This window comes from Cynocephalus volans, chromosome 6 (genome assembly GCF_027409185.1).
Source record: "Cynocephalus volans isolate mCynVol1 chromosome 6, mCynVol1.pri, whole genome shotgun sequence".
Taxonomy (NCBI): domain Eukaryota; kingdom Metazoa; phylum Chordata; class Mammalia; order Dermoptera; family Cynocephalidae; genus Cynocephalus; species Cynocephalus volans.
In genome coordinates this window covers 126,421,286-126,442,546 of record NC_084465.1, presented here as the reverse complement: position 1 = coordinate 126,442,546, position 21,261 = coordinate 126,421,286, and the positions used below count along the sequence as shown (strand labels likewise).

Here is a 21,261-nt window from a genome sequence, read left to right as displayed (position 1 = left end):
TTTAAGTGCTTGGACTTAGCCACGATGTCAGAGGAAGGAGCCTCCCCTCTTCCAAATGACCGGTCTGGGGAAATCACTTCAGAAAAAACAGCTACAAATAGCTTTTTAAAATTTTTCATATGGCTGTGTCTTGCTTCTATCTTACTTCTCTTTGAATAAGCTCCATTTTTGAAAAAAATTATAAACTACCAAATTCCTCTCAAGAGTTAGTTAAACCTTGTCCTCTGAAATTAATTACCTTTTCTAAGGTAATCTGAAGAATTAGACTTGTCTTTTCAAACTAGTTCCTTAAATATTGAAGTTTTCTCTCCTCATTCACCTTTGTCTGCTCCTCATAAATGTTCTGGCCACCTGTTCTATTAGGAGAAATGGGAAATGCAGAAATCCACTTCTTAAATGCAGCTGTGGCATGGTGTCCCACGTGTCTCTCCTCCTACAAGTGGCAGGGACTTCCCAGTCAGGAACAGATCAGGAATTCATGAGAAATAGGCACTTGGCCACAGTGATATTTACTCTTCTGTTTTTTCCTCCTAAAATGTTGTGGGGGCTGGTAAAGGCAGAAGAGCAGAGAATAGATTCCATATTAATCTACTAACGCCTAGCACTTGTCCACTCGAGCAGGAGAGAAGGTTCTACAACACTATATTGTACAAAATTCAAATTTTGTAGATATGGGAATAGAATACATATATTTATTTACCTCTTTATTTACTTTTTCATTTATTTCCCTCTATATAGATTCAGAATGTTTTAAGATAGTTTACAAGGTAGGACTACATTAAGTAGAAGATAAAATGCACTAAAAATAAACACAAACATGGAGGTGAAAGAAGAGTAAGGGTGAGAGAGTGACACAAAGTCCGGAATGAAGTTAGCTGTAGGTTCTGGCCATGAGGTGCCTGAAATGTGAGCTCCGACAGTGCTGTATCCTCAGCACCTGGAATGCTATCTGGCACTTGGTGGATAGTTAGGACGTATGTTGAGTAAATGAAGTTCTATATTCTTAATAAGAAATCATAATACATTCTTTTACAAAAAACAGCTCCATCAATACAACCACTAAATCAAAAGTTCACATTGCTGGTCATTGGTCATGGTGCTATTTTGCAATCTTGGCAGCATCTGTAAGCATTTTTGTACATTTTCAGATTTTTTTCTACTTGTTTGTTTTATTCTCAACTCATTTTCAGCCAGCTTTTCCTTTTCTGAATGGTTAATAGTAGGAAATAGTTGGCAATATCAAAGCGTCTGATAGTAGAGACAAATTAACTAATTAAGGTACATCATGCAGGGGAATGCCATTCAGAGCCCCTTTCCAGAACCTCTCGTGCCAGTATGCTTCAGAATTAAGTTTCCTGGCTTTTTGAAAGCACATTTCTTAGTGCAGCACATTTGCCACATAGATGTCACATCCCAGAAGGCTGTGAGCAGCACCCCATAATCACATACATCGATGTTTTTTGCAGCTCAGGTGATAGATCCATACTTCAAGTAGGCTAATGTCAGCTTAGGTCAAATTTGCTACAAATAAATTCATGACAAAGTCTGTGCCATGTCAAACATTTCTCAGTCAGTGAGATGGACAGTAAACATATAAGTAGTTTTTTTATGAAGTGAATAAAATATTCTTGGTAAAAATAAGCAGTAGGAGGATAAAGAGTGACTTGGGAACGGAGAGCAGTTCAGGTGAGAGTGGTGGAGGAAGGCCTCTCTCATAGGTCACATTTCGGCAGTGCCACGAGCAGGGAAGTGACAGAACTATGCAGGAATTCAGGCAGAGGCCGCCGTAAGTGCAAAAGCCTTGAGGCAGTGCTGGTCATTGGAAACATTTGTTTTCTATTAATTTTTGCAAAATTGAAAACATATGATGATGTTACCAAACAAGTAGAGCAGGTGCAGCCCAAGGTCTGGGGGCAGAAATCCTGCCTCTCCCATTCTCCATCATAGTAAATGCCTAACAGAGACATGTTGAACATACTAACTGAAACTGAATTCTTAAGAATGTTCAGATAAACAGGGAAAATAACCTGACATGTCTCTGTACATTTTGTAGAAATTGAATCTTTCTGTTTTTACAAAAGACTATTTATTTTAGGGGGAAAAAAAACAGAAAATATAGATTAGCTGATAAATAATAACACCCCAAAATCCATCTACCCAGAGATAATCATCATTAATCACTTGATATAAAAATTCAAAAACACAAAAAGCTAAAATATCTCCTGAATACAACCTCGTAAACCCTTGTTTAAGGCATTGAAGAATTTCCAGATTTCCCTTTGGAGCACCAGAATTACCAACACGTGAAATCAGTAAGTGGAAATACTCATTTTTAGTTGACTCATTGTGTTTTCTCTGCCATCCTTGCATGGGGCCTTCAGTGTGAGTTCTGTCAAGGACAGCCCTGTTAGAACAAGGGAGGGGATTTTATTTCCACGAGATAGGTGGTCAGTTTAACAGAGACATTGTCCAAACAAGAAATGGAGCCTCGGCCACGTGTCGCAGGGCTTCAAGTGTGCTCTTTTACGACAGTGTTTTATAGGTCCACGGAATCACTCTCTGAAGAGCTCCCTGGTCTTGTGGTGCTGAGTTATGCAGCTTGTGGGTTCTGGCCCCTGCAGAACTGGAAGTCATCAGCACTGCTGATGTGCAGCACTGAATCCTCAAGGGGGGGCCCATGCAGTTTGCCAAGTCTGACTTGACACTGTGTGACAGGCACTTTTAAAAACATATCTGATAGATGAAATTGTGCAGGTGTGCAGAGATGCATTAGGGTTTTGTTTTTACTTTGAAAAAATACTCTTCATTGATGGCACTCTGGTCCTCTCACTGCCCAGCCTCAAGTGCCTCTCCCTCCCCTTTCTACAGTTTTATACTAAGCTGCTTTCTCCATCGTGTAGTCTTTCATACTCTGGTTCCTAACACCTTGACTCACACTGTTCTCTGCCTGAAATAGACTCCTCACCACCTTCACGAAGCAAAACCTGCTCTCCCTCCAGGGCCTTCTGTGAGGTCTTTCCTGATTCCTCTGGCTACAGTACTCTCCTTCCTCTGAACTCCATGGCCCTTTGTCCCTCCTGCTTACTCCATACCCTCTGCCACATGTAACAGTTATGTTTTTCAGCATCTCTGTCCCTTCGACTCTGTAAGTAACCATACTAGAGAACACAGTTTTACAAGACAGTCTCCCTCACATCCCACATAGTTCTCATGCATTCATGCATTCACTTCTTGAGTGAATTTCATGCAAGTACTGAAACTTGATTCCTTTAACTGCCAATTTTGTGCATTTAAATATGATTCACATCAGAGAAATTAAACGTATACTTATTCATTTAGGATTTGGTTTCCTATGTAAAAAGTATAGGGCACTACTGAGTTTTCTCTGAAATAAACCCATGGTGGGAATCTCCACCAAGTAGAAGCCTTTATCATCATTTGTAACTCTTCCTTGCAAATGAAAATCAAGGGTTTAATGCTCTTCAGGCTTCAAACAGCATTTTCATCTCAAACAGGAAGCCAGGGGCCTGCGCCTTAAAGGAAAAAAACAAACAAACAAAAAAACATTCATACTCAAAAAAGAAACAGAAAACATCAGTACATTCTTCAATAAATGCACTGGATCATTTGATTCAGACAGCATGTAGTTAGATCCCCCCACACTCATCAAGGGCAAAGTTTATTTTATTTTAAGATGAGAGAAGTTAAGGCCCAGAGAAGTTAAGTGAACTTTCCTAATCAGCTTTAATATAAAATTCTTAGTACTACTGAAAATGTCACTTGTTTAATAACCTCTGTTTGAAATTACTCTTCAAATTGTTAGCTGGAAGGTCTCTGGTTACATTAGATTTAGAAATGTAGTTCAAACCACAATTATTTGAAGTTGATACAACAAACAAACAGAAAGGACATGGTTGGGGGGGAGGGGGGGAGGGAGAAGGGAGGGAGGTTTTGGTGATGGGGAGCATTAATCAGCTACAATGTATATCGACAAAATAAAATTAAAAAAAAAATAAAAAAAATAAAAAAAAAAAAAAAAAGAAACCAGAAAAAAAAAAAAAAAATAGAAATGTAGTTCATTGTAACAGAAGAATTAGCATCCTCCTTTCAGCAGAGGAAGGGAGCTAAGAAATGAGGTCTATTTTCCAAAAGAAACCTCAGTTGTTTCTTTGTTAGGAACAAACTTAAACAGAAACTTTGGTCTTTATCATATAGAAAAGTAACGATTAATTTATCTGAAAGAAAAGTTTTATTATAAATAGCTTTGTGGAGTTAAATCAGTAGTAATAGAGTCAACCTTAAATCTTAAAACTCACACAATGAAGGAGAAATACAGCCACTCTGTGGTAGAATTGGAGTCACTGATTGTTGAAAAGGAAAAAAGTGGAAGGCTCAGTGTGATATAAACCTTAAGTAACTTTCAGAATAAAATAAATAGTTACAATAAGTCTTTCATTAATTTGAGCTCTCAGTTCACTTCCTCCCCTGCACTGTTTTTAGATGAGGAAAGCGATGATAAAGTGGTGCTGTCGGGGCTTAGTCACATTTAGCTGTAACTTTTACATCCTCTCCAGCTGATCTGTGTTGTCCCAGATGATGAAAACGAGTATCTGAGATCACGGAGACTGTATTCTCATTACCCAGTGTTATCAGTCAGCACTCTAATCTGTAAGGTACAGAAAACTCCTTTGGCAATGTAAATAAAAAGGAATTTACTAAAATGTCCTTGAGTGGCTCTCAGAATCACCAAGGAGCAAGAGGGCCAGTTTTAGGACCAAGCACCCAGGACAGCTTATGCCACCGCTGTGTTCTCATAAGGATACCATTCTTTTAAGTCTGCACCCCAACGTGGTTCCTGCACATGAGCCTTCCCCACTTGCACAGCTCCCGCACCTTGATCATGTTCAGACACCATCATGCCGGTGAGAGCTCACCTGCTTCTTGGCACCATGAGTATGTGTGGCAGCCTCACCCCAGCTTCCAGCATCTGGGATTTTAGTTCCTACAGAGGGACAGGGGCTTTGTGTCCACCCAGGACTCAAAAGTATGGAAGCTCTATTCCTAAGTATTTTATTTTTTTGGTGGCTATTGTAAATGGGCAGGCTTTCTTGATTTCTCCTTCTGCATGTTCACTATTGGAGAAAAGAAATGCTACTGATCTTTGTGTGTTGATTTTGTATCCTGCTACTGTGCTGAAATCATTTATCAATTCCAACAGTTTTTTTGTAGAGGTTTTAGGCTGTTCGATATATAGGATAAATTACTTAGGAATAGAGTTAACCAAGGAGGTGAAAAATCTCTATAATGAGAACTACAAACCACTGCTGAGAGAAATTAGAGAGGATACAAGAAGATGGAAAGATATTCCATGCTCTTGGATTGGAAGAATCAACATAGTGAAAATGTCCATACTACCCAAAGTGATATACAAATTCAACGCAATCCCCATCAAAATTCCAAAGACATTTTTCTCAGAAATGGAAAAAACTATCCAGACATTTATATGGAACAATAAAAGACCACGAATAGCCAAAGCAATGCTCAGCAAAAAAAATAAAGCTGGAGGCATAACACTACCTGACTTTAAGCTATACTACAAAGCTATAATAACCAAAACAGTATGGTACTGGCATAAAAACAGACACACTGACCAATGGAATAGAATAGAGAATCCAGAAATCAACCCACACACTTACTGCCATCTGATCTTTGACAAAGGCACCAAGCCTATTCACTGGGGAAGGGACTGCCTCTTCAGCAAGTGGTGCTGGGATAACTGGATATCGATATGCAGGAGAATGAAACTAGATCCATACCTCTCACCGTATACTAAAATCAACTCAAAATGGATTAAGGATTTAAATATACACCCTGAGACAATAAAACTTCTTAAAGAAAACATAGGAGAAACACTTCAGGAAATAGGACTGGGCACAGACTTCATGAATACGACCCCAAAAGCACGGGCAACCAAAGGAAAAATAAACAAATGGGATTATATCAAACTAAAAAGCTTCTGCACAGCAAAAGAAACAATTAACAGAGTTAAAAGACAACCAACAGAGTGGGAGAAAATATTTGCAAAATATACATCTGACAAAGGATTAATATCCAGAATATATAAGGAACTCAAACAACTTTACAAGAAGAAAACAAGCAACCCAATTAAAAAATGGGCAAAAGAGCTAAGTAGGCATTTCTCTAAGGAAGATATCCAAATGGCCAACAGACATATGAAAAAATGCTCAACATCACTCAGCATCCGGGAAATGCAAATCAAAACCACATTGAGATACCATCTAACCCCAGTTAGGATGGCTAAAATCCAAAAGACTATGAACGATAAATGCTGGCGAGGCTGCGGAGAAAAAGGAACTCTCATACATTGTTGGTGGGACTGCAAAATGGTGCAGCCTCTATGGAAAATGGTATGGAGGTTCCTTAAACAATTGCAAATAGATCTACCATACGACCCAGCCATCCCACTGTTGGGAATATACCCAGAGGAATGGAAATCATCAAGTCGAAGGTATACCTGTTCCCCAATGTTCATCGCAGCACTCTTTACAATAGCCAAGAGTTGGAACCAGCCCAAATGCCCATCATCAGATGAGTGGATACGGAAAATGTGGTACATCTACACAATGGAATACTACTCAGCTATAAAAACGAATGAAATACTGCCATTTGCAACAACATGGATGGACCTTGAGAGAATTATATTAAGTGAAACAAGTCAGGCACAGAAAGAGAAATACCACATGTTCTCACTTATTGGAGGGAGCTAAAAATTAATATATAAATTCACACACACACATACACACACACACACACAAACCGGGGGGGGGGAGAAGATATAACAACCACAATTATTTGAAGTTGATACAACAAGCAAACAGAAAGGACATTGTTGGGGGGGAGGGGGGGAGGGAGAAGGGAGGGAGGTTTTGGTGATGGGGAGCAATAATCAGCTACAATGTATATCGACATAATAAAATTAAAAAAAAAAAAAAAAAAAGTATGGAAGCTCCCCAAATATAGAAGGAGGGTTCGGATGCTTGGTGACCAAAAAGGAGGGACAGGCAGCTGCTCCAGCCCATCAGCTAGCTGCCCAGCAACACACAGTCTTTGTCCCACCTTACATATCCCCCAACCTGAGAAATCACTGAGATGCAGCTTTCACCCTGGCCATCACCAGTGCACTCACCCTGTGTCCAGAAGAGAAGCCGGTGAGGCTTCAGAGTCACTGTGATCGGTTCTGAGTCCAGCATTTTCTAGGTGATGGCTATTCCTCCTCCATTTCCATCATCAATATTCTATAGCCTGTAGACAGAATTGTAAGATTCACTACGCTGAACAGACTGTGTGACAGGGAGAGACAAAGAGAGGGACAAGAAGAGGAACGTCCCACATTCATCTATCAGTGTTTTGGGAGTCTGTTGTGTGCTGGGCACTGGCATTATTGCATTGAATGGGTAATCAGTGCTGGATCTGCCAGGTGCTAACTCTGTCTTTCCTCTGTGATTTGGGAAATGTGGGGTAACCATAGGAAGAGTTCAGGGGCCAGTGGACTTGAGGAGGCATCCAGTCGATGTAACTGCACAGCCTCAGGTGTTCGCTCTGGCTCTTGTCTCACTCTTGGCACGATGTTCTTCATCACACTTGTAGAAGGTCCCTGGGCATTGCTCTGTGCCCAGAACCAGGAAGTAAGGATCTGAGGTTGCTCATCATGTGTGTCTCCAGTTCAGCAGCACCGCAGAGAAAGCCACTCTGCTTCCTGATCTGACTGCCTTCCTCCTGTTTCGGGGCTCAACAGTCCCCTAAACTAAAGCCTTCAAAGGGTACTTTTTTAAAGGGTCAGAGAGGAAGGAGTTTGGACTGCTGTCCACGTGGCCCAGCACGGCTGTGTTCCAGCAGCACTTTGCAAAAACAGGCTGTCGTGGCTGGTCTCACGAACACGGTTTGATTAACCAGCTGCCATTTGGTGGCAGGCACTGCCAGATTCATGCCCAGCAAAGAGCTGGATTTTGACTGCCTTCAGCCCCTACCAAACCAAGTAATCCACTTCAGAATCCCCCTGTGTCTCTGATAATCTTTACCTGTAACAGCTCCCCAGTAACAATATCTAAATCAGTCAAGGCTCTTAATACAAACTACAAATGAGCTGTTTCATTTTAGCAAAAAATAAATTTATTGAAAAGGATGTTGGACTTTCATTTTGGGTTGGGATGTAGAAATCACAAGTGACCATTGATCCAACCCTAACATTTGGAACAGTCTGGTTAATACACAAACTCATAATTTCTAAGATCCGTCAGAGGGCTGAAGATTCAAAGAAATCTAAACAAATTAAAAATGTTTTAGGAGAATAGAGACCCATATTTGGTTTCATCCTTGGCAGAGGAGCAGGAGGGAGAATTGACCATAGAAAGGGTAAAGCAAATCCAGCCAAGCTTTTTTGAAAAACACGAATGTCAGTACCTAATGCAGCAGGTGGACGGGGCTCCCCAGGAGCCAGCCTCAGAGCCAGGCTGCGTCCTCCACCAGGCCTTTCTGTGGGCTCTGCCTGCTGCAGAGGCCGCATGCCAAAGTCTGGAGCAGGCAGGAGAGCTGACAGAGCCCTTCTGGGGTTCTCTAGGCCCCTGGCATCTGAGGAGGCCCCAGAAGTGAAGCCACTTCAGCAAGTAAAGGGCTGTGGCCTCCATGGGCCACAGGAAGAGCACAGCAGCCGGAGCGCACCAAAGACGGAGGCAGGGTGGGGGCTTAGCGCATCTCTCCAAGGCCCCCAGGCCTTTGCCAGTGCAGTACATTTGACTTCCAAAGGCCGAGGATGGAGGAAGCTGGGGTGAGACTGGAGAAAAGAGAGAACCACCTAAAAAGCCAGCAGCCAAGCCAGAAAGCAGAAATCTTCCGCAGTTTGGAAAGCCGGCCTCTGGGCTGTGGAGCATGAAGAGAGATGCAGAGGCGTGGAGAACCAACACTGAACTCAATCTGGGCAGCCAAGCCCAGACCAAGCTCGACTTGCGTACAGGTTTACATAGACCCCACCACTGGCTGACAGAACGGGCACACTCTTTTCTGGGAGTAAATATGTTTTACTTCAATTGCTACCGTTCTTTTAAGCACAGTGTTGGCTATACTATCAAAAGTTGAAAGATCTGCAAAGAAGCAAGAAAATATGACATGTAGTCAATAAAAACCATCAATAGAAAGTCATGCTGGAATTATCAGAGACTTTAAAATAGCTCTGATCAGTACATTCAAGAATCTACATGGGAAGATGTACATGTTTGAAGAGGTGGGGGTATTGCAGAAAGAACCTATAAAAAACAACCCAGTGGGAATTCTAGAAATGAAAACTAGCATTAAAATAAAAAATTTCCCATAGCTTAAAAGGAGATTGGATATAGCAGAGGAAAGGGTCAGTTAGTAAACCTGAAGTTGAGCAATAGAAATTTTCCAAACTGAAACACAAGGAAAAAAGAAATGAATGTAAAATAAAATGAATGCTGAAGTTTGAATGTCTGCACCAAAACACACGTTGAAACTTAATTGCCAAACTAATGGTATCGGGAGGTGGGACCTTTAGAGCTGATTAGGTCCTGCGCGTTCTGCCCTCCTGAAGGGATTAATAATACTGTTATAGCAGGAATGGGTTAGATACCATATGAGTGGGTTAGTTATTATGAGACTGGGTTAGTTATTGCACAAGTGGGTTAGTTTCTGTGGGAGTGGGTTAGTTATTGTGTGAGTGGCTTAGTTTTTGTGGGAGTAGGTTAGTAATCACCGGGCTGGGTTAGTTATTGTGGGAATGGGTTAGTTATTATGGGAGTGGGTTAGTTTCTATGGGAGTCAGTTAGTAACTGAGGGAGTGGGCTTCTGATAAAAAGGACGAGTCTGGCCCACCTCATCCTGTCTCACATACTCACTTGCCACGGGATGACACAGCAAGAAGGTCCACGCCAGATGTAGCACCTGATCTTAGACTTCCAGCCTCCAGAACTGTGAGCAATAAATTTCTGTTTCTTATAAGCTGCCCAGTCTGAGGTATCTTGTTATAGCAGCACAAACAAAGACAGAGGTGGTTACACACATTTGACTGTATTTGACACCACTAAACTATACACTTGAAACTGGTTAAGATGGGAAATCTTATGTGTATTTTACCACAGTAACAAAACTGAAGGGGAAAGTATATGAACTAAACACTCCAGATAAAAGGCAGAGATCTCAGACTTCCAGTGAATTCTTTACATCAGGTAGTTTGCAGACCTCTGGCCTTGGGAATTCTGAAGGTCTCAAATGGCTTCTACTTTTTTTTTTTTTTTTTCAGTGAAGACTATCTCTAACCATATTTACTGTATTGGAAATTAAAACTGAGGAATTTTTTTAACTGTTAATCATTTAAAAACAACAGCAAGCCTATTACATATTAACAGAAGTAGCATATTTTATGAAAACTAACCATATTTTCCAAAAGAACCAAAAAAAAAAGGATAGAGAGCATTGTTTTATATTTTGCAAGTCTTTTTAATATCTGGCTAAATAAGAAACAATTGGATTTTTCATATCTTTTTCTCCATTCCATCTGCTGTTCTACATTGTTCTGAACTAAGTATAGGGAAAAAATTAGGCCTTACACAGATGTGCAGCTAGAAAACAATGGAACGTTTTAATAGTCTTTTTAGATTGTTGAGAATATTCTTCTTTTATACCACACCAACATTCAACAGGTAATAGTTCTTACAGGTTAGTAGTACTATGATTCATTAGAATCCATTGATTTGTGTTGTACTTTAAATGGCTCTTTTACCCAGGCGTGATTTTGTAATGTTATACATTGGTCCTTTGGAAAATACTAGTCACTGAATAACAGATTTTTCAACTGTTCACAAATTTCATTATACATCAAAAATCATATTCATTAATATTGCCACCAGTCTCATGAGTATTTTAGGTATCAGTATATACGTAAAAGTCTTTACATATTGGGAAGTTGTCTGAGAACACAGTGATGGCTAAAAGCTTTCAAAAGTGCTCATTTTCCCGTGAAAGCTTACATTTTATTATTAGCAACAAATACTTTGATTTTGCTGCTTAAAGTAACAGGCTCACTTCTCTTCCTTTCAAGAAAAGGTTTGCGAGATACCCGGGTATATTCAGTTTATCACTGTTCTTGGGACCAGAAGTGGAGCTCCTTGAGAAGAGCGGCCTGTTGGGCTGCAGCTCAGGCCCAGGTGTGAGACACACCCAGAGAGATGCATGGCAGAAGTAGTGTGTGTGCGCATCTCGTTTCATCACACAGAATGTCAGATTTAATCTGGCTAATGCTTTCTGTCATTTCGTCATTCCCATGGCTGCAGTCGCAAGGCAGAGATGGACCCACCGCTGGTGTAATGCACCCCACTGCCTCGGTCTGCGGACCACGCTCTGAGAACTGCTGCTTTAAGCTATGCAGGAAAGTGACTTTTTAAAAAGGTTTGAATAGAGAAACTATGAAGGTTTTCTCCTTAGCCCTTAGATAATGAGAACAGTAAACCAACACACCTGTGCACCCACTCAGCCTGCCTTCAGGTTAATCCAAAGTTTAAATTTAATTTACTCTGATTTCCAAGATAAATATGTACCAAAAAAGAGTATGGTATGTCAATTGTGTAAAGATATCAGAGAAGCAAATTCAAATAACTAGCTGGACTTGGAGGCTGCCTGTCTCCTTGCTTCTCAGATGATTTTAGCAGGTTTTGCATACTTTGGTCACTTTTAAGTGATCAGATGTGTGAATGAAGGGGTGAAACCGCTTTTCATGGAAGAAATTTCCCTGGTTTTAGGTTATGCTGGCCTTATAAATGGTGATCTTATTGCATTGCTAAGTCTGCAGTTCAAGGTGAATTCATGAAATTTCAAGGTTTCTAACTGTAGTTATAAGTTGAAAGATGGAGAAGTTACGTCCATGCTAGTTAAAAGTCAAAACTTGACGATTTTAAAATAAATTGGTCCCCTGTCCCCTGAAGCACCAGATCTAAAGCCACTCTCCCTCTTCCCCCGCCCCAGTCAGGTCCTAGGGAGACTCCTGGAGGCTCGTGTCCTTCCTCCCACTCCCCCTGCTCCCTGTGGCCATGTGCACAGTACCCCCCTGACCTCCCACCCAGGCTCCGTCCAGTGCCTTCACCTTTCAAACTCCCTGCAAAAGTTGCTCATGTGTGGCACATGCTGCCCAAATCGGCTCAAATCAGACTGTGTCCTTCTCATAATCTCTTCTCATTATGTGTTTATAAATCTCTCTCTTCCACCACTCCACATGTCTTCCTTACATTTGTAACTTCAGCTTCTGCCACTAGGTTTTGCATGTGGCAGGTGCTTTACCAATGTCTAGGTGAGGGATAAAGAAGCCAGAGAATCGTCAGGCTGGGTATGTGTTGCAATGGCACCAGGAAGGGACTTGGGCCCAGAAAGCAGCCACGCAAAAGAAATGAGCACTTCAGAGAGGGTCATCCCCACCCTTTCAGAGACCACCACCTTAGTCTTCTGTTACCCCTTACCTCCTAAATAAAATATTGTAACTTCTTTTAATAGCAAAATATTAATGGGATTTAAATCTAGAAAGAGTCATCCCATTCAGACCACGAGAACCAGCAAGCCAGTGTGTGTGGTCACTCCTCGTGTTCTTTGTAAACACTGGCCAAGTACCCATTCTGCATATGGTGCCGACCTCCGAGGAGACAAGAAAACAGCGAGCAGACACAGCCTGTCCTCGTGTCCTCTCCCACCCAAGGCGAGGCAGGCATTGACCAGCGTGATCAGTGTTCTGGTGCCACACAGGATGCTGGCCTCTTGAGGACTTTTTCAGAAAATGCTGAGTTAGAGGAGGGGAAGGGGCCAGAAAGATCGGACGAGGCCAGGGAGGCGGAGCAAGCAAGGATGGCACAGGGCCATCTTGGCACCTGCCCTTGTGCTGGGATGACCAGGAAAGTACATAGGGCTGGAGCAGACTGTGCGGTTAGAATGTGCCAGTTATGCATCTCGAAGAACCCGCTCAGAGCACAGGGTTCAGGCTCCTCTAAGCCTGTGATGTTTCCATACCATGACATTTTCATGTGAATAGAGAGATTTTTCTGAGAATTGGAGGACAAAGAGGTAGTCGAGTTTTGTGGCGTTTTCCCCACAAGTAGTCTGGAGAGCATCGTTGGTATAGACATACAGGGCGCAAGCTTTTTCTTGCCCCCTCGCAGGTCTAGCATAGTAGATAATCCCAATATCAGTGCTTTGGAATCGCTTCATTGTTTCATGTTTCTACTTTGTGTATTCCTGTGTGCTGATACTAACTTGTGCTAGCAACATAGTGTGTGAATAGCTGCAGCGTCAAATCGCCAATCAGCTCAAGTGTTGAAAGCAGCACTGTTTTGGATTTTCTGTGCTGTTTGGGATGTGTCTGTGTGTCTTCAGCTGAGATTTAAATGTAACTCATTTATTCAGTAAGCTCTTAGTATCTAATTGATATAATACTTTTCTATTCATAAGAAAATGATTTTAGTATGTATAACATTTTTATTATACAATTTTAAAGTGTATTCTCTTTTCTCATTAACAACTTGCAACTTCAGAAATGCTGTATCATTATTTCTGAGTAAGCTTTTGCTCAGGGCACACACATGCATCAGGAATCTCCTTAGTTGAGGGACACTGGCTGGCATTCTTTAGCAATGTGAAGATTTTGTTAAATACACACTCCTTAGTATGTGTCTTGAAATGTCAGACTTTGTGCCTTAGGGTTTCTGAAATGTTTCAACTCTTTATCTCCTCCTCTGTGAATTTCCTTCATTAATGCCTAGACCTGCTTCATCCCGACACTGTGTTGTCTCCTGCACAACAGTACAAAATAGAAAACGAGGTCCCAGTCACGCATATTTTTCCTGAAATGCTACCTTGAGCCATTTAGAGAGAACACTGACTTATTTTTGTTCCAGTAAATATTTCAGCGTCAAGGAATCCAGAAGGAAGGAATGATTTAGGTTGTTGCAGTCGGCGTGAATGTACCGGCAGAAGTCCAGTGTGCCTTCAGAGCACACTCCTCTGCTCCCTTTCTTCAGATCCCACCTCTGTTTTTTAAAGATGAGGATGCTGAGAGATGCAATAGCAACGACTGCCACAGCAACATAAGTTAACAGAAGGATGGAATTATTTTTTAACCGTGAGCCATTGCTCATTTTTACAGACTCAGCTTCATTCTGAGTGGTGGTAGTTTTTCACTCTGGCTTTGTTTTTTACCAAATTGCAGCCCAAAGAAAACCCATTAAGAACTCTTTACTGCTGCTGCTGCTGTCTTGTGTGTACCTAGCAATGGTCACTGTAGGGCGTGTGGGTTGGTGCTAGGCCATATGATTGCATCAGTCAAGGTGCCTGTGAAAATCCTCTGCTCTTTCTACCTTGCTGGGAATACAGGCACACGTTGCTTAACAATGCAGATATGCTCCGAGAAGCACATCCCTAGGCAACATCACCGTTGTGTGAATGTCACAGTATGCACTCACGCAAACCCAAATGGCACAGCCAACTGTCCACTACAGCTGTGGCTCCCAGCTACAAACTGGGCAGCACGCTACTGACTGAATGCTGCAGGCAGTTGTAGTGCAGTGGTAAGTATTCATGCATCTAAATGTACCTAAACATGGGAAAGGCACGGTAGAAATATGGTATTACAATCTTAGGGGCCACCATCTTGTATGCGGACTGCATTCACCAAGACATCGTCACACAGCCACGGCTGTACTGAAAAGAGACACCTAAGTGGTCTAGGGAGGAGCGGGCTGCATCGAGGAGTTGTCCGAGTTACTTCCTGGAGTTTTCCTGCCTTGCTGAAGTCATTAACTTAGTGCAGCGTGTGTAGCAGGCGAGCATCATAGCCACGCAGGACGATGAGAACAGAGCGTAGCTGGCTTGTCTGTCTGCGGAGCGGCGGCTGTGCTGGTCGCTGGAGTTCCTAGCAGGCCACCGAACTAGACTGCGCAGGAGCCGAGGTCTGCTTCCTCCACGCTTTTGATGCACTTCGCTTCTTTCCTTTTACTCAATCTCAAGGGTGAACAGGGCTAGGTGTCCTAGTTCTAGATGTAAAAGTTTCCAGGCTCTCCCGTTATTGTAAAAGGAAACTTGGAACTATTTCAATGAAGAAATGGTCAACAGATTTAGCCAGTAAAATGTATAGTCCCCACTTCCCTTGCAAGGAAAAGAATCTCAAAAAATAAAAAATAAAAAAAACAGCACCAGGAAATTCAACTGTGCAGTAATACCATTTACCTTGTGTATTAGAAAGTCACTCAGGTCTGTGTGTCCATGGCTAGTCATGTATTACTCTCTCTTCTGTTGCTCTGTGGATATGCTGATATCTTTTAAATTTTTTCTTTAGCCATTAATGGTACAGCAGTGGATTTTAAAGATCTCCGTATTTGACATTGTTTTTGATCTTTTTTTATTTTGTTCCCTGCTTTCTGCATTCTCCTCCCCACCCCTCCCTCCTCCTCATCCCATTTTTAACTGTCGGGCTGTTCTGTTTGTGTGTCTGTGTGTCGTTTTGTTTCCGGTTTCTGTCGGTCTGGTGCTCTCTCCTTTCTTCTTGTCCCCACCTCCTGCTGCTGTAGCCCCACAGGCTGTGGACGCTGGCCAAGCAGGTAGGGACCTTCCTGTTCATCACGCCCTGCTGCCCTCCTTCCGCCCCGTCCGCTTCCGCAGGGGACGACTGGAGTTTGAGTGTGGAGTGGAGCAAGGAGCCCAGGCTGTGCCCAGGGTGGGATCGCTGCTTGGGTCTCCTCAAGCACCTCACATGTGACACGTCTGTGTTTCCACTGCACATGCCCAGCCGCTTCTTACTGGCTTGGGTTCATCTCCAGTCGACCTCATTTCCACTTCCAGTGACCTGCTTTCTAGCCTGTTTTTAATTGGCCTTCTGTCATCGTGTGATTGCACTGCTCAGAACATAGACCAGGTCTCTACTCACCACGGGTCTGTGACTCAGAGTCCCGGGTGGCCCCAGGTTAGGAGGAAACCCTTTACGTTGAGCTGTCACAGTGAGCTTCCCAGTGGGCTTCCACCGGGGGCTGATTTGCATGCGCTGTTCTTTTTGGCTACCTTGATGGTGAGATACCACTAACCAGGATGATTGAGTAGTATATAGTATGTTCTAATGAGGTTGCCTTTATTTCCTTTATTTTTATTTTTTCTTATATTTAAACATAACTTTGGTACAAAATTGGGATTCTTTCCTGAAGAATTTTAGTGTAGTTCTTCAAATAAATTCTGAAGCCCCCCTCCCCCCCCTTTTTTTTTTGGCAAATTTGTTATAAGTTCCATCTTTTTCCAACCAAGGTGTTGTACTGCCTTCCCAAGACATATATGTAAAACGTTGGTTTGTGATGTGGCCTTATAGAGATCACTGGCCAGAAATCAACCTGGCATATTTTTTGAGGAGCTTTATGGTACCAGATAAGATTTCTGGAACCCTGTGTTAAGTGGACAGTTAGATAGCTTAGATCGCAGAATCCTGCCACTGCCCAGTATAAAAACAACCTCCTTGACTTACATCACAGAAGAACACACTCTGCTGAGGCTGGAGAACTGAGCCACAAGTAGACTAGAAGGACCACAGTAACTCTTTCATCTCTCTCTCCTCAGACTGTTCAGTTCATACACGTGTCTGCTGCAGCATCTCGAGCATTAGAAATGCACCTTTTTGGGCGCACGTAGTGAAAGTTTCTCAGCAGTGATGCTGCACACCCTGGCAACCTGCTTGGCCAGCCACTTCCTCAGTGGTTTCAGCCGTCTCCTATTTGGCAAAATGTGTAGCATGTGCCTTCTCTTTCTTATTTTTATATGTGTGGTTGGTAGTCACACTGTGGGAAAGTCCAGATTTATCCTAATAAGGTGTTCCTTTTGGGATTTCGGTTATCAAACTGAAAGTTAACAGATAACTTGGAGGGATGTGGTTTTAGTGCTTTTAGGTTTGTTTCTGTTTAAGATTTTACCAGAGCAGTGCTTACCAGCCAGCAGAAAGCACTAACCCCATCTTCTTTCAGGCAGACTTGCATTAACCACACTGTGTGTTGCTCGCAGGGGACCTCGGGACCAGACCCAACTACCGTCTACGTCGACATGAGAGCCCTGAGACATGATAGGTATGGTGCACTGTGGGTTTGCTTTCTTTTCTTCCTTCTCTTTTCCTTTTTTTTTTCTTTTTTTTGGGGGGGGGGGTTGTCTGGTATACAGGTGCCCACCTAGAAGGAGGAGGAGCAGCAGTGTGTATCTGCTTGTGTGTAATTATCTCACGAATAAAGGGGGAAAGCTGGGCAGGTTGGCTCCAGCCTTGCAAATGAAAAGTGTGTTGCACGTGGCAGCCACACGCTCAGTAGCAGCAGCATTGGCCAGAGTCTGGCCAGAAGGCAGGTTCTTGGTTCTCCCCTTGACCATTTCAGTCTGGCACCATGTGCACCTCATAAAATGTCAGCATTCTGCCCACATATGCTTACATGCGTTGAAATTTTCTATGAAGGAGTTTCCGTGAAAAGTTGAACAGAAGTCAAATTACCTTTTCTGTGTAGTTTCCAAAGTGGTCCCTGAGCAAAAATGGAAAGAGGTGTTATTTGCGTGTGTTCTTGAGGATGTCTCAGGAAGGGGAGGGATGGAGGTCCAGTAAGATGAGACCTTTATCAGAATTTCTGCCCAAAGCAGGAGGGCCTGCCGATGTGCCCATGAGGGAAGAAAGAGTGTGGTCGTTTTTACTGTGTACTTCCCCACCGAGATAGATCATTTTCTGTCTGGGATCCCATCCATCATTATTTACGTGATGTGCACGCCCTGACACGTGCTGACACATGGGGTCTTCTTTCTTAAATTGTGCACAGGTGCTCGAGTGTGTGGGGCTTTGTGCAGATATGGTGCAGCTGGCCTTCATTCCCTCATCCGCTCACCCTCCCGTGCTGTGTCGTTGTGCGTGTAACACATGGAAAAACAGGGAGTAGTCATGTGGTGAGCAGGTGGGAGGCGTGGAGGCCCACCAGGCCTGGCCCCTGTGTTTGTGAATGTGCTGGGGCTGCTGAGGAGGTTGAGGAGGGTCAGGATCCAGCATCTGTGGTCTGCAGTCAGCCCAGGCAGTCACGGTTCCCACTGTCCCTGGGGGCCTCAACAGGGTGCTGTGCCCCAGTGACATCTGGCCATGTCTGCAGGCATTTCTGCTCAGCATGATTTGGGGAGTAGCCCTGCTGGCATCTGGTAGGCAAAAGCCAGGGATGATGCTGAACACCCTCCAGGGCACAGGACCACAGGTGACCAGAATGTCACCAGTGCCAGACTGAGAACCCATAACCATACCCAGCCATGTCACCCCTGCCAGGTGCCTGCCTGGCCCAGGAGCCCAAGAGATCCTGCCATGCAGAGCCACATGTTCTGCAGTTGCAGAATCATAGAGGACCAGAGGCCACCTGCTTGAAGCCCCTCATGAGGCAGCTGGAGGCTGAGGGCCAAAGGGAATGGACCCCCCATACTCCCCCAAGATCACTGCTGCAATGAGCCAAACTCAGTCTGGAACATCCTCAAAATTCAGAAACTTAGTTTTATAGGGATTAAGTAACTTGGTTTGAAGCATGCAGTTTTCCAAATAATAACTGTGGGCTGTAAAACAAATCTATTACCTATATAAATTATTTGGAAAATAACTTTGTAATTGTATAACTTCCTCAAGAAGTGAACACTAGCTCATCAAAGAACACCTTATTGAGTAAGTTATACAGCCCCACCTGGGGCCTGGCCCTCAAAGAACAAATATTGTAAGAAAATATGGATAAAAGCTGATGACTTTTGGGACATCTCTTCTTGTGTACAAGTGCTCTGGAATATCAGAGAAGGTTGAAATTGCCTTTACCAATTTTTTGAACTGCTCTTTGACTGTCTTCAATGTGGAAAAACTGCCTATTGAGAAGGGGTTTGCTTTGGAAAAAGTGAAATAAAATTGGAGCCAATATAGCGAATGGCAACAAAGCAATAGAAGTTCAATATCAGATCAATCTTGTTGTGCTAGGAGGAGCAGGAGACTTCAGTCCATGGCTGGGCCTCCTCTGTGTGACTTTGGCCAAGTTGATAATCCTTCTAGGGGACAGTTCTGTCCTACTCTGCAAAGTGGCTTGTAGCAACACTTCTCCCTGACGAGGTTGCTAGCTCATTGTGCAGATATCTGGAATTGAAGTGAAAGTGCTTGGTGAACTGGGACTCGCTGTGCAGCTGGGCGTGTTAGATGTCACTGTCACCCATCTGGTCATCAGCAGTGATGCAAGCCCTTGCTAGAGTCCTGTCCCTCCACCCCAGCTGCTCGTAGAAGGCCCTGGGTGTTGCCCTGCGTTTGCTCTTTGGTTTGATTGCAGTGAAGTCTCCCCAGGCTTATGTTCTCAGCTCCTCTGTCAGACACCAGACGTCCTCACCAGACTTGTACTTCCTCCTCTGCAGCGTCTGACTTACAGAAAACAAAAGCAAAGCCCTTCTCTGACCCATGCCTGCCCCTCCAGCGCCCCCAGGGCGCTGCTCTCCAAGCTCTGTGTGGGAGTTCACTCCACCCTCTCTCTCTCTTTCACTTTTTTCTCCATGAGGTGTAATTTCAAGGTTCTCCCTTCTTCAGCCCTTCTGAGCATGTTTGACCCGCAGAGCTGCTCTCATCCTGTCTAGCTGGGTCCCTCGACCCCTCCACCCACTGGGCTCCTCTTTCTTACCCCGGTGCAGAAACCCCTGAGGTGCCTTAGTCCTCCCTCTCCTGCCAGCTCCAGCGTCGCCTTCCAGCACGCTCCACACCCCTTACAGCTTTGCCTGAGCCGTCCTCCCATCCCGCTGGGGTCCTCCGTCATCCCTCAAGCTCACCTCAAACACCACGTCCTCATGAAGCCTCTTCCAAGTGTTCCAGCTGAAAGTGTCCTCGAGCCTTATGTCTCCAGGTCTGCTGCAGCTCTGGGGTCAGACAGGTCAGGGTTCAGATCTACTCTCTGCCTCAGGTCCTGGGGCAGGTTATGAAGCTCTGTGAGTCAGTTTCCCTGTGCTTGGGATGGTTCCAGTGAAACCAACCTTTCCGGGTGCCTGTGAGGGCTAAATAAAAACACTGGAGTGCTAGGCAGGGAAGAGACGGTCTCAGGGCTCGGTGCATTGGGAGCATGGTTGTTCTGTTGGTGAGGTGACATCTTCCCACAGAGGACTCGACCAACAGCTGGAAGGCAGCAGGACAGGAGAGCTGCTGAAAATATTGGCCCTCCTTTCTTGTTACTATTCCTATAAAAACGGTGTAGTGGTTTTCTCACTTTCCGTGTGTTAGGGTCTATAACAAAGATTAATTACTCTTCCTGTTGCTTTATGGTGCATTTACTTGGGAGCTCCTGTTACCTACCCAGTTATCACCTAACCTGGTGAAGGTTAACATCGGTGTGTGCGTACTTGGTGTGTGTGTGCGTGCACATGTATATGCATGTGTGTTTGCATGTGTCTGCATGCGTGTGTGCACGTGTACATGTTCACATGTGTGTCTGCATGCATGCGTGTGTGTGAGTGCGTCTGCGTTTGTGCGCACCTGTGGGTGCACACACACAGGAGGGGCAGAGAGATGACAGAGGCAACGAGTGATCAGGCATGTCCATAAACCATTTCTACCTGGTTTCCTGCCTCTTTTCTGATGCCCATTATCCAAGCGCTCCTGGAACCACAGTGCTTGTGATCTGGTGACCTGCTTTTGTAGCAGGTAGCCATGGAGAACACTTCTGTAGCACATAATGAGGATGCCTGTTGTTGCTTCTAGAATAGGTTTTGTTCCCACATGCACAAGGGGAAAATGATGAAATTGTTTGGAGACTATTTGAAAGTGACTGTTAGTTTTTAAAATATTCTTTACGTCATGTTCATTTAAAATGAGGTCACAGTCTTTCAATCACTTCCAGTCTGATCTTTCCTTAAGCATTTGATTTTTGCAGACTTTAGGTAGGAAAGATTTTTTCTGCATTTAAAGAAGTAGTTTTAGCTATTAGTCAAATCTAATGAACACAATGTTTGTGTAAAGGCCTCGAATGAAAACTCTTAGCTTCCTCGGAGCTTGTAACCTGAAGCCCTAATTAAAGGATGTTATCAGAGAAGCATGGAGACTAAACAAACTCCTGGCTAGGGGTCAGCTGAGCACCAAACTCCTGAGAGAAGTGGGCGTAGAATAAAAGTGCATCAGCAGACAGCAGCAGAGCAGGAGGCACAGAATGGAGA

General features: G+C 43.6%; 1 protein-coding gene across 5 annotated transcripts in view; it reads left to right on the top strand.

Annotated features, from left to right (window-relative positions):
- Window positions 1–21,261, top strand: part of DIP2C (disco interacting protein 2 homolog C) — a 392,086-nt gene that overhangs the window by 348,302 nt on the left and 22,523 nt on the right. For 3 of the 5 annotated variants that reach the window (XM_063100477.1, XM_063100476.1, XM_063100474.1), the window contains 2 exons: window positions 15,633–15,662; window positions 17,101–17,162. In XM_063100477.1, the coding sequence (XP_062956547.1) occupies window positions 15,633–15,662; window positions 17,101–17,162 (92 nt within the window). The remainder of the gene's footprint in view (window positions 1–15,632; window positions 15,663–17,100; window positions 17,163–21,261) is intronic. The other 2 variants (XM_063100478.1, XM_063100475.1) reach the window with 1 other exon arrangement.